Source organism: Simochromis diagramma, unplaced genomic scaffold, assembly GCF_900408965.1.
Source record: "Simochromis diagramma unplaced genomic scaffold, fSimDia1.1 OVJJ01000449.1, whole genome shotgun sequence".
NCBI classification, from domain to species: Eukaryota; Metazoa; Chordata; class Actinopteri; order Cichliformes; family Cichlidae; genus Simochromis; species Simochromis diagramma.
Window position 1 is genome coordinate 2,112,300 of NW_024387274.1, and position 17,139 is coordinate 2,129,438.

Below are 17,139 nucleotides of genomic sequence, written 5' to 3' on the forward strand. Positions count from 1 at the left end.
CGGACTTAACATGCCACAGCACTCCATACACCACACCACATGTTACAGACACTGTGTACGAGGTCACCTTCACCTTAGTTTTGTTAAGTTGATAAACTTTAAAGCTTATCTGAATGCCAATGTTCTGACTACATGTACTTTTTGACTACGATAAAACTAACATGATTAATAACTACATTTTATAAAAGCATGTCTCTGAGGGGAATTAGTTGACATAACTTAACTCAGTATTTCCTGTTCACTTTTGTAATCCTCTTTAACTAAAATTCCTGAAAATTATGTTACAAACCTTTTAAAATGAAGGCAGGCAACTGCCACAACTGCACTGAGTGCTGCTAAATTTAGCAGCTTCAAGAAATATTGAAAATAATTCAAACAAACAAATGAAACAAACTAAAAACAAGGAGCCAGAGTCCAAAGCAAAGCCCATGAAATGTTCAAGAACACAGTAAACAGTCCTGAAAGGTTCAGGGGGCCCAGAGGTCGACAGCACAACAGCCCAAAACAGTTCAGTTCATGAGGCCGACTGTGCAAAAAGCAATGGCGGCAGCAGCGCAGGCGAAGGAGGTCTGGAGGCCGGCTGTGCGGCAGGACCAGACAACGGCATGGAAGCCGCAGATGGTGGCGCGGCAAGCGATGAAGGCTGGATGGGCCCCTCGGACCCTCCAGCGGGAACAAGACTTATATTCTCTGAATCAACCGATTCAGGCAGAATAAATCCTCTGAGTGAAAAACAGTCTTGCTCACAGTGAAAGAAATTGCAGAAGGTTGGGTTGGAATGCTCAAGTTGAGTGTGCAATAAACATTCACTTTCTCCCATGAATGGGGTGTGCTCAGTCGTTCTGGAGTGGCGGCGTCGTGAACGCTGTTTACTCCGGGAACGGGGTGGGTCGGACCACGAACCCTCCAGCTGACCGGGCTGCAAATCCTCTGGCTCGTCATACAGGAGCGGTTCTCCAGAACCTCCAGCAGAAACAGTCTGTGGGGTCCATGTTCTGGTTGCGATCTTCTGTCGTGTGAAGGCTGTGTGCAGGCAGTAGTGATGGCAAGCTGGACCCAAAAGTGCAGACTCAAAATAAAGATTTATTTCTACATGACAAAACAGACAACTGGCTAAACTGGCTAAACTGGCAACACTGGAAACACTGGAAACTAAACTGGCAGGCAGAAGGCCGGACCACACAGCATGGAGGGATGATCAATCACAACACTGACCCAGAAACACAGGGCTTGAATACACAGAGGGAGCAGTCAGGGAATGAGAGTCAGGAGGGAAACACAGCTGGGGCAAATCAGGGCTGACGAGACAGGGGAAGCAAAACCAGATACATTAACATGAGACACAGACTTTCAAAGTAAAACAGGAAACATGACACAGTCACATGGACTTCTCAAGGGGACGCAGCAGACAGGGGAGACAGAGCAAGAAACACAGACAGAAACCAGAACATTAAGAAAGAAACCAAAAGACTAGAAACAATAAATAATAAGAATCAAAGTACAATAGTAAAAAAAACCTTCAAAACTCTGCGTCAATGACCCAGGTCTCCTAACACAGTACCTGCTTGGTAACATTCACATCAGGGTGTGTGGAGATTAGTTTGCACTTGTGTTTAGAAGTGCTTGTATGAGTGGGTGTGTTGTATACAGCGCTTTGAGCACTCTGGGAGAGCGCTCTATAAGAATCCGTCCATTTACCGAAAAGATTACTCTCAGAAGTGTCTCATCCAGTTATTGCTATAAAAAAGTGAAAAGAACAAAGGACAGTGTGACAGGATCCAGCCTCAGAAGTTTCTTCCTTGGGCAACAGTTTACCAGCTTGCAGACTGTCTTCAGAACGAATGCAGCGTCGTTCAGTCCCAGCAGACAGTTGTAGCAGTGCAGGTGTTGTCACGGTCAGTGGGAGCTGACTGTGTGTAGAGTGACCCAATCTCAGACAGAGAAGAAAACGGGACTAAGGTTTAAACAAACAGCGAGATGTTTATTATGGCTGATAAGCATGAATACAAAAACATAGCCACAACTAACTGAAACCTAAACTGGGAAAACTAAATAACTATGGAAACTGTGGCGAGAGACATGGAACTGAACAGGTTCATGGGACCATAGAACTGTGAAATAAACCCAACATGAACCTGAGCAGTAAGATCTCTGTGACATGACGTGAAACCAAACAGACAACCTGACACAGACTGAACGCACACAGGAGGTGATCACGGGAACACACGAGGAAACAGCTGAACATAAGGACACCACAGGGGAAGTAAACCAAAACACACTGAACATGGAGACTCCTGACTCTACAAAATAAAACAGGAAACACTGAGAGACGTAGCCATGACAACACGAGCCTGACATCATAAGACATGAGACGCATGAGCTCACACTCCGTGCAACACTGCACTAACTGCTGCTCACTCCTGCCACTTTTTTATGTGCAATTAATCACTTTTCTATTTCTCTCTCTAATGTCTTTCTGTACATTTAGCGCTTAATATTTCTTTATTTATACATGTTTTAATTTTTTTCACAGTAAAAGCTAAACTACAGCTGATCAGCAGCAGTCTTTTGGTGCTTATTTGGTCGACTGGTTTGAAATATTTGTAAATAAAAGTCAAATCTACCAGAAACAAAGAAGCGAATCCATCTTTACAAAATAACACAACTGTGGAATCTTTCTAAAACATCACAGCACAACAGACACACTTCATATTTGACTCTGTCACAAACCAAAAATATCTGACACTGGATTCTCCTTGTAATATGACAGGGTGCTGTTATTAAGCAAGATTCAATCTTGGAGCTGTTACTGCAGCAGCAGGGCACCATGTCTCCAAGTGAAGTATGGCGCCCTCTGTTGCGAGATGGAGGCCATCGGGAAGCCACTGTATTGTCAACCATAGGAGAACTGGCGCTTCTGCAGAGACAACACAGCCTGCTGCAGGAAGAGCTGCTGAGACTGAGGGATGCAGAAAATCGGTTCAAAGACAGCGAGAGGGCCCGGGCTGAGCTAGAGAGGCAGGTCCGACAAATGAAAGCCACCAGTGGGGTTGCACCTGCTTCACAGCGGTATGGAGAACAGGCCTCTCAGGTAAGTTCAATTACTTATACTGATATAGTATAATAGGGGCAACAAAGGGCGCCAAGACACAGATTTTAAACAAATTTTAACTCCATGGAGGTCAGATCCTTCTGTCATGATCAGAATCATGAACCCACACACAGAGGACACAGGGAAAAGGTCGACACAGGTTTATTTACAGAAAGTTGGAACAACGCTACCAGGAGATGCAGGCCATCCATGGGAGTACAGACCATCACATATGCTCGATCAGAACAGACAACGAGGATAGCTGTGAAAAACAAACTGACTGGTAACATGAACAGAACAGACACACTACCTCTGGCTGCTGATCTGGTGATGACTGAGCTAGGTTGATAACCGAACGCGGAGCAGATAGGTTGATCTTTGGAAGTTAAGCATTTGACAAAGAGGCAGAAAAGCCCGAAGAAACAACCTCTGAGAGGAGTAAAATAAACCTGGTGGTTGTTATAAATCAGCTGTGTTTTCTGTACCCATTACTCATGTTTCTTTGCTCTTTCCTAGATGTCTAAGCCTTTGTCAATGCAGTCAGAAACAGAGATGTCTGGAGTTTATAACATGCAAGCCAACCAAGATTCTGTTCACCAGTCAAGCCTGCAGCAAGTCATTGACCTAGAGGTATATGTGACGTCAGATGATGATGACGATGGGACTGCATCTGAAAGCTCCAAAGGTTAGGTAACAGACAGACACGATGTGACCGACTACTGTCTATGTATCTATATCTTTCTTGTCCATTTACCATTTCTTTTGTTTTTGGCACAGCGGTTTCTCAAGTGACAGCCCAAATTATATTGAGTGTTAATTGAAAAATAACCCTCAGTTGTTTTTTCTGAAAATAATTTTGTTATTGTGTAAAAAATAGTAATAACTTTTCCTTACTAAAGAAAACTAGAATGTTTGATTCTGTTCATCAGGACGTTTTCAGTGGGAGAAACCTTTCATCATCATCATCAGGTGACGTCTTCAGTCTCAGCTGACTGCAGGTTTCCAACCTTTAAACAGGACATCTGCACAATGACTGAAACCAGCCCACTGAAGGAACAATGGGCTGTGAGGTCAGTTCCTTGATCATTAATATCCAAATTGTCATGATCATTGATCAACAGCCATGAGTCCCATTCACAGAGAGCTGGGGAATGGCTGCAATCACAGCATTGTAAGATGGTGACAGATGGACCCTTAGGCCCCTCCTCCATTCAGAGATGGTCTTTCCCTTTTCACGTAAATGGCCTCCTTGACTCCGCCCTCAAACCAGCGTTCCTCCCTGTCCAGGATGTTACATCCTCATCATTGAAACAGTGTCCACTGGCCTGTAGGTGTAAACAGACTGCAGAGTCCTGGCCTGACGAGGTAGCTCTTCTGTGATTGCAGCCATTCCCCAGCTCTCTGTGAATGGGACTCATGGCCACTCATCGGTGGTTGTTGATCAATGATCATGACAATTTGCATGCTAATAGTCAAGTTACTGACCTGCAGTCAGCTGAGACTGAAGAAGTCACCTGGATGAGTGACGAAACGTTTCTCCCACTGAAAACGTCCTGATGAACAGAGTCAAGCTTTTGGGATTTACTTACCTGTATAACTGAGCATCAGGACAGAAATGTTAAAAAACACTTTCTGACAAAATAACTTTATCGTCATTTGTAAATGTAACTAAATGTAACTAAATGTAACTAAATGTAACTAAAAAAATGTACCAAACTGCTGATGTGGTTTGGTACTCCTAATGTTCCCGTTTGATTTCTTCCATTTTAGTCTAAGCCCTTCTCCTCAGCATCCGAATGCAAATACCACACTTAAGACCTTTTACTGTACTTGGTTGTCTGATTAGGATATAAAGACATAGCTACACCGTTTCCCAAACCATTTACTTTTTGATTTCCCAGAAAAAAGATGGGTTACATGTTTACACTTAGCTTTTTATACAACACCCCCAGCCAACTTGCCAGTCCAGAGGTACTCCCCACAATTTCCATGCAACGTTGCAAAGCTGTATAAATCCGAACAGCTCCACAACATTCAGAGCTTTAAAGAACTTGGGTGACTCCAGAAGTCCAGCCACCAACGAGTTTATTGACTGCCTTTGTATCCTCATCCCTCATTCCTCAAACAAAACACATGAGCTTTAATTTGATTTGTTCCTCCCCCCATTATGTTTGGATACTTGACACTAAAATACTGCACTGTTAAACTGATGTTAGAGGTCTGAATTTATATTTGTTCTCTTTTTTTCAGATCTTCACGATATTCCAGAGGAGATCTGATCCTTGGCATGTTTTCATTCTGCTAATGACTGTATGAATATATTTGCTCATCTGAAGTCTTGATATTTTTGATCTGCTTTGTTTTTGAGTAGTTTGTGTTGACGTGGCAGTGAGTTTAACATTTAATCACACGTTGCATGATAAACTTACAAGTATTACAACTACTAATGTCTTAATGAAATTTATCAACACTTTACCCAAAGCTCTTGGACTTGGAAAAAACACAAAATATAAAATAAAATTAAAAAACAACTATAACTTAAACATTTTACAAAATCAATACTAACCATCAAACGGTCTGACAGCGACTGCATCATTTCACCTGCTTTTTCCATCAATAAGCTGTTGATATATTAAAGTTTTAAAGTTCATGCTTTAGGTGCTGGCAAATGATGGGCTTCGATTGTAGATACACTGCACTGTGTGTTCGAATGTTGTGTTGAAATTCTTGACGTGATACTTCAGCCTACAGTTTGATCCCTACTGTGACCAACAGCAAGGGGAGGATGCAGCACATACATGTTCTGGTTTTTCATGTTCTGTGTGTCAGTCTATCTTCTGTTGCTCTGTATTATCTGCAGTATTGTTCTTTCATTAATTACTAACCCATGTGCCTAATTGTTGTAGTACTTTGATGACGACACAGTTGTATGAAAAAAGTACTTGTCTCACATATTAACTACTAAGTAACTAGATCAGTGTTGAACTTTTTCTAGCAGGTATCACAACTCTAAATCAGCGCTCCCCAACCCCGGGCCACGGACCGGTCCGTGAGTCGTTCGGTACCGGGCTGCGAGGGTTGAGGCTCGGGTGTGAAATTTATGGTTTTCAGCGTTTTTATCGTTATTTTTTTAAATCGTTTTTATCGTTAACTCGGTTTCCCTGGATCTTTTCCTGTGTTATGAATAAATCTTCTTTTTTTGGTACCGATACTGGTTTTATTTTGTTGTACTTATCCGCAACACCTTAAAGGCCGTGAAAATATTGTCGGACATAAACCGGCCCGTGGCACAAAAAAGGTTGGAGACCGCTGACCTAAATGTTTTCTGAGTGTTTTCATTTTGGATTTAGGAATTTTCAGCCACTGTTCACGTTCTGAGATGTTTTCGATGATCTTTGCATGCAGAGCATGTTTACAATCTCTCCAAAGATGATGTTCAGGTCATGAGATTATGAGGTCCATTATTCAGGTCATGAGATTATGAGGTCCCATAATATGTATTTACGTCCCTCAGCTTCTGTTTCTTGAAGACATTTATGATAATTAAGGGCTTTGGGTAGTTCCCCCTATGTTGAAGTCAGACTTTCATAAATGTTACTGCAGTGACTGATTACATGACATTTGCACTTTGTTTTTGTGGAATCTATTCTTCCCCTCACGGGGGTGCAGACTATATCCTGGTAGGTAAAAGTGTTCAGTTCTCACATCTTCTGTGTCCAACAGGTGTTCCAAAAAAAGCCAGCTTATTCAAATCATGCTTTGCAGACTTAAGACAGGATCAGTGCCATCATCAACACCACCATCTGACTAACTGTGGTAGCCAAGACAGTGGAAGCCTTTTCATGATCACACTATATGATATGGAGTTAAAGGAACAGCTTTTTTCTCAGCATGTGTGCATCTGAACATATTTTTTTCTTCTTTTCTTTTCACCTACAGATGTCAGTAACAGTTTTTGACCACCTTTACAAGTCTTTATTTGGTCCAGATGCATAATTAAAGTTTAGACATTGTAGAAACAATAGTGACTTTTTAAATGGTAATTTATGTGACTGCTGCATGAGATATACTACTGTCATGTCTTTGCCAGAAAAATCAACCGTATTTGATCTGACTTGCATAAAACTGCAAATATGCAGTGAATCTGGATGTAAACTGATTTGAATTAGTTATAACTAATTCACTGGGTCAGCTGAGATATAATTTAGCACATCTATCGATTAAAAAGACAGGATTTGCAACATTTTGACTGTAAACAATGGTCAAAAGCAACTGAGAACAATGATACTGTATGTATGAGAATGTATGAGATAGTAGCATCAAAGTGTGGATTCATTGCACAGAGTGTTTGCCTGTTACAATATAGGGTTGAATGCAATGTAAGCCAAAAACAAGGACTGTAATTACTTTTGCACACCCTTTTCCAATTGTGCTATTTGTATTACTACATAAAATATATAACCTGAAATATATTCTGGTGTCAATTATTTTCTTTATTATATGATTTCTCTTTTCTGAGATTGGTTTCCATGAACTGCAGAAATAGCAGCCACAAAGTAGTGCAGGTGTCCAGATCTGTAGCCACAACCAGGAAACCATTTGTTAATACAACCCCAGGAAAGTAAAAATAATGTCAGCTCGGCATGTTCAATGTTCTCAGTGCATAAGGATTCCCTCTCAAGATGTTTGTATGTGTGACCTCTGTGCATACATCTGGTGTGGGAAAGCCACAGGGCCAAGCAGGTTAGACAGACCCAGTTAAACAATCAGAGCAACACCTCATATACATACTGTATGCTCATATTTACACTGAAAGGTAAGCAGGGACAAGTTCCCCTATAATTTGCTATAGGTTCCACCATGTGCTCCTCCTACTTTCAGGGCCCTGGCCATCAGAGGATACACCTTTGTTTTTTTGTTTCAGATCAATTTTCCCAAATGAGCAACTGTGGTAAGCTCTCTGTAGAGGAGTTGACTCCAATCAAATTTGATCAGACTCCCAATCTGACCACTGATTACATAGCTACATGTCATCCTTCAACCGCTAGCTGTCTATGTGGTGCCCAAAAACCAACGTGGGCATTAAAGATAACTGATCTGGTCTTATTAGGAGAGTTTTCGTCATTCCACTTTAGATGGTGCAGCTGTTATTTATAGAAATAAGGATTAATTTATTAAATCAACACTAAGTAAAGACCAGGAATTAAAAGTTGTAGTCTTACTTGGCTCTCTGCAGCTCCCTCCTCCCCCCATAGCCCCAAAACACCACATAGAGCTTTTGTCTGCTCCTAGACCACCTGAGATAAAGCAGCACCAAAGAGCAAAACTATTAAATATGAATTATTAAACATCAGGAGACTCTCTTTATGATCATCTGTTTTGAAAAGATTTTAGAATTTATCAACATATTGATTTATTCTGTCTCAAAACGTGGTTAAGTTAGAGAGGCAAGGTTAAGATGGTTTGGACATAAGGAGGAAGGACTGTGGGTATATTGGACAAAAGACCCTGAATGTGGTAGGAGGTTAAAAAAAACACAAAGAGGATTTGTGGATGTAGTGAAGAACAATCTGTAAAAGCTTTGTGTGACAGAGGAGGATACTGGAGATGGGGTGAGATGGAAGGAGATGATCTGCTGTGGTGACCCCTGGTGGAGGAGGAGGAGTGTTATTACAAGTGAAGACGTCCAGCTGTCATTTTCATGCTCTCAAGACCATGACCTGGGTGACTGTAAAGTTCCAGCTTATGTAACTCAGCTTCATACAAAATCCCAGCATTTCAATCAGATTCAGGTCAGGATTTTGACCTCCCTCTCCCCATCCACCTCCTCCAGCTTATCCGGGGGAACACCAAGGCTTTCCCACGCCAGCCGAAAGATATAATCTCTCCAGCGTGTCCTGGGTCTGCCCCGGGGCCTCCTCCCGGTGGGACATACCCGGAACACCTCACCCAGGAGGCGCCCAGGGGGCATCCTTGCCAGATGCCTGAACCACCTCAACTGGCTCCTTTCGATGTGGAGGAGCAGCGGCTCTACTCTGAGCCCCTCCCAGGTGGCTGAACTTCCAAGAGTCCAGGAGTTCTGCGTGGCCTGGTTCTGAGGGTCTTATTTTCTGTTACTGGCTTCCTCTTTTGTATCGTAGAAAGCTCCATCTCTTCAGCCATCAACGGTCATGATGGGACATGTCTCCTTTCCTGATGTTGAGAGCTTTGCTTTTACACTTAGCTCTCTCTTCACCACAACAGACCGGTACAGTGTCCGCATCACTGCACCAGTCCGTCTATTGATCTCCCGCTCCCTTCTCCCGTCACTTGCGAACAAGATCCCGAGATACTTAAACTCTTCTACTTGGGGCAGGAACTCGTCCCTGACTCGGAGTGGGCACTCCACCCTTTTCAGGCTGAGGACCATGGCCTCGGATTTGGAGGTGCCGATTCTCATTCCCACCATTTCACATTCGGCCGTGAACGTTTCAGTGCAAGCTGAAGTCCGAGTCCCGCAGCCAACAGATGTTCTCCAAGGCTGACTGAAATATCGCTTCAGGGTCTTTGGCCATTTTTGTGGTTGTCAGAATGTCAGATGTTTCTGGAAGCCTTGGTTTGTTTGCCTGTTTTTTCATTAGGCTTATGTTTTTGGCTAGCTTGATATTGATTTCTCTTTCTAGTTTTATGTTCCTCCCCTCACCCCGTAGACTTCTTTGGGATGTAACACACTGCATGGTTTTGGATCATTGTCCTGCTGCAGAACCCAACTTCAGCTTGACGTCATGAACAGATGGCCAGACAGTCTCGTTCATGCTTCCATTTACCACAGTGAGTCTTCCAGGTCCTCAGTCAGTACAACAACCCCGGGCCACCACCATATTTTGGTATGATGTTCCTATTCTGAAATGTTGTGTTACTTTTACTGCAGATGAATGGGACACACACCTTCCAAAATGTTCAGCTTTTGTCTCATCAGTCCATAGAGTATTTTCCCAAAAGTCGTGGGGATCATCAAGATGTTTTCTGGCAACACTGAGACGAGCCTTAATGTTCCTTTTGTTCAACAGTGGTTTTTGTCTTGGAACTTTGCCATGCAGGTCATTTTTGTCCAGTCTCTTGTTTTTATGTTGGAGTCATGAACGCTGTCCACAACTGAGAGAAGTGAGGCAAGCAGTTCTTCGGATATTGTGCTGTTTTTTTGTGACCTCTGGATGAGTCGCAGGATCGTGATATGATATGATTCTGAGAGCCTTTTGGTCTACTCTGCTTTGTCAGGCAGGTCCTATTTAAGTCACCAGGCCTGTGTGTGGCTAGAGAAACTGAACTCAAGCTTCCAAAGATGTCATTCACCACTGTTAATTTATGTTATAAAATCACTGTTTCACACAGGACCATATGGGTTTGAATTTTTTAGCCTTGATATTAAACACCTTCATTTATAAACTGCATTTTGTGTTTACTTGTGCTATTTTTGTCTAATATTTAAATTTGTTTGATGAAACATTAAAAACAGGAAATCAGGAAGATGACAAACTCTTTTCCACACCACTGTATGTTGTTTAAATGGGCTTCCTGTTGAGACTTTTATTGATTTATTATCATTTCTTTTATTTTATTGTGTCTTATTGTATCTCTATCATGTTTCTGGGTCAGTGTGCCCAGCAGTTTCAGTTTTTTAGACTTTCAAGCCTGTTGATTGTCGGTGTGTAATGTTTACAGTTGCTTCATGTATTTTTAGTGGCTTTGGTCTTATTCTTAGTTCCAAGTTGCTTTAGTCTTGACCTGCTGCTCGTATGTCCTGATGCCCAGCCCATCCGCAGACTGTTTCTCTGTTGGTGTCTCCTGATGTCTCGACTTCTGTGCAGGGGCAGCAAATTTTGGGGGGTGGCCAGTGCCCCCTGGACCTGCTTGGTGGTGCACCTGCTTCTGTGAGTAAAGAGGAATTGATGGCAGAGATTGGCTTCTGTGGACTGTGGTCTGGTTACTTGATTGTTTCTCCATTTCTTGAACGTTCATATAATCTTAGTGAAATGAACATTTCTGTTTCTGATCAGATTGATGAAGGGAATGAGTTTTCTGTGGGAGAAAGTATAAGTGCATATTCTGTTTTTGAGTCCACTGATAACAGGACTAAGTTTAATGAGTCTGTGTGTTCAGTATTTGGGAGACAGACTGTGGTTTCTGTTGCTGTGTCAGAGAATGAACTGTGATTAATAAAGTTACGTGTTGTGGTTTAGAACCTATGCAGGTCTGGAACCTGTGCATAACAAGATTGCGTGTCTTTTTGTGCTGGTGAATAACAACAGTATGTCTGTTGGGCCTGACAGTATTACCTCTGAGACAATGGGTTGTGATGATCAGCCAGCTCATTCAGAGACTGCCTAGACTGTTGAATGTAGTCCTCTCTCAGAGACCACTCACTGTGTTACCTTGTTAGAAACTACATATGGTACTCCAGAGACTGCTTACATTTCACAGCCTGCATCCTCAGAGGCTAATGCTCCACCATCCTTACTCCAGGCTCAGCCTGATTCTCACCTTACCCCTTTCCTAGGGTGATGGTGGCCAGGCTCCAGCCACAGCTCCAGCTTCCAAGAAGGTCTGCGTATCATGCGAAGCAGCCTGAGTCGCCAGAGGAGTGGCTGTGAACCCTGCACAGTTCCAGGCAGGACAACACAATCTGCTAGACCCTGCTGAGCATCCTTCTGAGAGGACAATGCACCCTACTCAACAGCCTGACTGGGAGTCCTGCTCAGATCAAGCTTCCAGGGAGTCCTGAGCCTCAAGAGAATCTAGGGAATCTCAAGCCTCTAGTATCTTCAAAAAATTCGGAACATCCAGCATCTCGAGCCAGTGGGCCCTGCTCCACCTGAGTGTGAGCCAAAGTCCAGGAGTTCATGTCCTGGTTCTGAGGGTCTCAGTCTCTGCTGCTGGCTTCCTCTTTTGTATCGTGGAGAGCCCCATCTCTTCAGCCACTGACGGTCATGATGGGACATGTCTCCTTCCCTGATGTTGATCCTCAGAATTGCTCCGTGTCCACTACTGGCCTTCTGGTTGGGCTCCTGGCTGGTACCCAGAGTCTCTTTGTGTCTGCTGTGGGCCTCCTAGCCACCCTGCAGAATTCCTTCATCTCTGTTATTTAGCCATCCGTCATCCCCCAGAGTGGTTTCACATCTGCTGCTGGACACTCTGTCAAGGTCTTGCCCGGTGGCCAGGAAGACACCAGAACTGCCTTTGTCACGGTTGACGCTGGCCAACTGTGGGGAAGTGAGGAAGGAGGACCCAGGCGCGGAGCTCTGAATGCAAACAATGCGTTTAATTACAGTGAAATGGAAAATAACAATAAATCCCCAGTGCGTTCCCGACTCCCGTGACATGTCCTCTTCCCAGTGTCAGTGTCCCCGCTCCTCAGTGTCTGAGCACCCCGTGCTCGCTGCCCTCTCGTCTCCACGCTTCTCCTGGGGAGATAACAAACAGGCAGCCGTAAGATACGCACAATGCGGCAGACTAACTGCACTGACTAGCCGAGAGACTAACGTGAAGTCACACAATGATCCAGCGTCGGAGAGAGCACCACACACTCTTAAGTATCTCCTCCTACGAGGCTTGATCAGCTGCGTGATGGTCTTCAGGTGTGGCCAACCACCTGGCAGGGCCACACCCACCTGGCCCGAAGGTGCCTGTAAACAGGTGCTCTCAGAAACACCGGCATCCACACACACACACATAAACACGCTTATACCTGCAAGCAGGGTGAACGAGGGACAGCACACCAAAAACACACATGATAAAAGTCCATAACTGCTCAGGGACGCTGGATCAAACAGACCCAGGACCCTGACAGCCTTTTTGTCTTTGGAACTTTGTGCTGTCTATTGTTGTTCTTTTGCCCCTTTCCAGTTCCCCTCCTAGACCCCCTTCTCCCACCCAGATCAAGTTGGAATATTCTACTCCTTTTTCTTTTTTTCCAAACATTTCAAAAATGGTGAGTCATTACAAACGGCTAACTTGAATCTGCTAACTTGTCTTTGAGCCTTTGCAATCATTGGTGAGTTTTCTCTGAAATCAGTTTGACCAGTTTGAAAGCTCCACGATGAGTGTTCCTGGTTTGTTCCTGGTTTGTGCCCGTCATACAAAAATGAACTGCAGTGGACAAAGAAGCAGCCTTAACTGCACATGGAAGTTCAAGATGTGAACGCTGTTTGTAAACTCCATACCTGTCTGATTGAGATCAGCAGATTAAATGACCCAATTCCAATATTTCGTTAGGGGCAAACAGGATAAGTCTCCAGAACATCCACCACAGGTTTTGCTGAAACATGGGCTGCAAACAACTTTTCCAAATACGTTCGGGAACTGGCAGCTGGTCTTCACAGTTCCTAGACATTATTGGCCTCTGTCATGTGGTGCTCTGCAGTGATAAATATGCCCCTGCCCTGGCGTTTTATCTCCATTTTACAAAGTGTCTCAATTTTTTCAGATTTGGGATTGTATTATTTTGCATATTAGTTACTCTTTACTTGTTCTGTATTATATCTAGAATTGAATTTCAAATTCTTCTTCTCATATACAGTACAAGTATGATATTCCAACAGAGAACTTTCCTCTCAGACTGCAGGCTTATCTATTAAAAAGTAGACTGGGAGGCAGACAACTCTTCTGAGGAACCAGTTTCCAGTTTGGATTCAGGAGACAGACACCCTCTCTACAATACAAAGAGGGGACTATTGTTGTGATCTGGCATGATACAACATTTTTAACTGAACCGATGTTCGCAGAGTTTATAGATATGACATAATGTGGGAATCGTCTGCCTTGCTGCCGACTCGGTCTCTTACTCTAATCCTTCAGACAATGTCAGCCAAAAGATGTTTATTAATAACTAACTGGGGCTTAGGGGGGAATAAGTGACACATTCAACTCCCTGGCTATCTACCCTACTCATCCCAGGGGAGATCCATTTATAGGCAGCAAAGGCAGGTCATGAAATACTGTCGCAGGGCAGGCAGTCCTTCAACAGTGTCAGTTTGGATTGCATTTATTCTAGCAAACAACCAACCATCTGATCACAGGGACATTTCATTAAAAAAATTAATTTAATTGATATTGTGTTTAGTTATGAAATTACAAATGTAAGTAAAATTTATTCATGTAGTGTTTTTAATAGAAATCATCAATTGTTTCTCAATAAAACAATAAAAAATATAATAACAACATTAAAAAATACAAAATGACAGTAAAAGAAATAAAGTTTCAGTAATTTTATGTGGGATTGATCATTAATTAACAGATATTAGATTAGATTAGATAAACTTTATTAATCCCTCGGGTGGATTCCTCTGGGAAATTCGGTTTCCAATAGCACAGCACCGACAGAAGTTACAGAACGTGAGCAGAAATATACCATATATACACATATAGAAATACAGTGTACAAAAGGGATGAATAGAATAAATAGGAATAAGAATACAAGGGAATTGCACATTTCAAGTATTGAAGTCTATTACACAGTTGGATATTAACAAAAGCATTGCACAGTGAAGAGGCACTACAGCTTAGTTGTTCCCCCCTCCTTTGTCCTCCTGTCTCCCCTCCCTCTCCCCTCCAGAGAGGAGTTAAACAGTCTGATGGCGTGTGGGACAAAGGAGTTTTTAAGTCTGTTAGTTCTTGACTTTGGGAGAAGCAACCTGTCACTGAACAGACTCTTCTGGTTGTTAATGGCCGTGTGCAGAGGATGCCCAGCATTGTCCATAATGTCCAGCAGTTTTTTTAGTGTCCTTTTCTCTGCCACTGTCACCAGAGTGTCCAGCTTCATGCCGACCACAGAGCTAGCCTTCCTGATCAGTTTCTCCAGCCTGGATGAGTCCTTCTTTGCTGTGCTGCTCCCCCAGCACACCACAGCATAGAAAAGTACTCCAGCAACCACTGACTGGTAAAACATCCTCAGGAGCTTCCTGCAGATGTTAAAAGACCTCAGCCTCCTGAGGAAGTGCAGTCGGCTTTGGGCTTTTTTATACAGGTGCTCTGTGTTGCATGACCAGTCCAGTTTGTTGTCCACCAATAAAATATATTCTTTAATTATGGAAGTTTTGACCACAGAAATGGGTAAAAACAGTATATATGATTTTTACGAGTTCATCTTCAGGTATTAAACTTTTAAAAGCTATGATTATGGTCATTTCCCAGATGCTGTATTTACCATATTAATATTACATATGACCATAACTGGTAAAATAGCAAAAATGACAAAAATAGCATGCACAATGTATCCACAAATTTATTTAATGAGAACAATAAATATTACTTCACATATAACTACTTCAGAGAAAGAAAAGAAAAGTTTGTTAGACTAAACATATATATATAATATTTTTGTAATTAGATTTGTAAAATAAAAATACCAAATATTATTCTGCAACCAACCAGGTTTAACATTTAAGTTTTGAAGAGAAACAAAGGTGTAGGTCTGTGGTGCAGCAGGAGCAGCAGTTAACTTTCCAATGAGCACGATACAGGCCATTGCAGATTATCTGTCTTTTAACAAAGGTACAGTGTTGAACGCTTTAAACCAACTCTTTCCTCTTATGATGTTGAGGATGGGCTTGCTGAAAAGCTTAGCAGTTTTAGCTCTTCAGATAGCTGCAGCATTCAGCGCTCATACTTCTTTGGATTTAGACAGATTTATCTATTCAAGTGTCCCACATTCTCACACAGATGTTTGCTGTTTCTCTAAGCAGATTCATGATATGAATTCTTGGTGTCAAGAAATATTTAAAGTGAAAAGGTGAATTTGCACAGTTTACATTTTGTATAGAAGGTTCCAAGTCTCACTGCAGAAATCAGAGATCTTTTGAATGTGTTGCTGACTGTCACCATCAGCTTTCATCTTCTGTGTCACAATGTACATGAAAAGTACTGTAGTCGGTATATTCCTGATAGATTCTTCCCTCGGTGTTCGTGTGCTCGCTCAGTCTTAGTTATTATGCCAAATTCTTGTCTCTGCGTCTTACGTTTAGTTTCGCTTCCTTTGTCTTTCAGTGTGAATGTTAGATTAATATGTAGGACTGCATTTGTTCAATATCTCTAAAATCAGAAACGTGCTGTCTCAGAGAGAGGCTGAAAAACTAGTTCATGCATTTATTAGTTCCAGGCTGGACGACTGTAATTCAGTTCAGTTATCAAAATGTCCTAAGATCTGCCTGAAAAGCCTTCAGTTGATCCAAAATGTGGTTCCTTCCTAAATCCAGAATCAAATTTAAAGTCCTTGTCCTCACATGCAAAGTCAGGAAGAATCAGTCCCATAGTACAATACCAGAGTACTTTATAATGGGAGGCACTCTGTATTTGTTTATACACCACTCTGCACTTAGTCGTTAGTTATTATTTATCTCTGGATCTCTGGTTTTACTTCTTGTGAAAAAGGAGTTTTTTCTTTCCACTGTCAGTGTTTTTTCATAGGGGGTCGTCTGATCGTTTGAGTTTTCTTCGTATTGTTGTTGTTGTTCATTAATGTGACTGTTGGTGTGATTTAGTGGTGTGTGAAAAAGGTCCAGGACCCAGTTGCAGAGGTTGCAGTTATCAGCAACAACAGTTTGCTAATAGTATTAAAGGTAGAGTTAAAGTCTAGGAGGAGCAGCCTGACACAGGAGCTGGCCATCCTTGTGAGAGCAGATCGTCAGCACTGACCACTCTGCATCCAGTGCACAGTGACTATTTTTATGGCACATCAGTCCATGTTAGTGTATGTAGTGGGTCATAACTAGCCCCTTAATGCATTTCATGACATTGCTGCTGCACTCTTGATGCGCTCTCACTCTCTTCAGACACACTGGCACCGTCTGAAAGAGTGAGATGTTAAAAATATCTGTGCAGACTTGTGTGAGTTCATAAGCTCTGAACCCTCTTTGGAATACTGTTTGGGCCTTTTGCTTTTGCTTTCTGGGGGTTGATGCACGGCAGTGTGCTCGTCACATCTTCACCAGACATACTGATTGGTCAGCTCAGCTGGTGAGACAGCGATTCTGGAGCTGGAGGAGGAGATTCATAGAAGGAGCCTGTAGGCTCTG

At 42.6% G+C, this 17,139-nt stretch overlaps 1 protein-coding gene across 2 annotated transcripts in view; it reads left to right on the forward strand.

The window, feature by feature from the left end:
- The window catches only part of arhgef1a (Rho guanine nucleotide exchange factor (GEF) 1a), a 35,533-nt gene extending 29,922 nt beyond the window's left edge, over positions 1–5,611 (forward strand). For both annotated transcript variants that reach the window (XM_040002636.1, XM_040002637.1), the window contains exons 21-23: positions 2,771–3,091; positions 3,608–3,776; positions 5,342–5,611. In XM_040002636.1, coding sequence (XP_039858570.1) covers positions 2,771–3,091; positions 3,608–3,776; positions 5,342–5,370 — 519 coding nt within the window. In that variant the 3' untranslated portion in view covers positions 5,371–5,611. The remainder of the gene's footprint in view (positions 1–2,770; positions 3,092–3,607; positions 3,777–5,341) is intronic.
- The last annotated feature ends 11,528 nt before the right edge of the window (positions 5,612–17,139 follow it).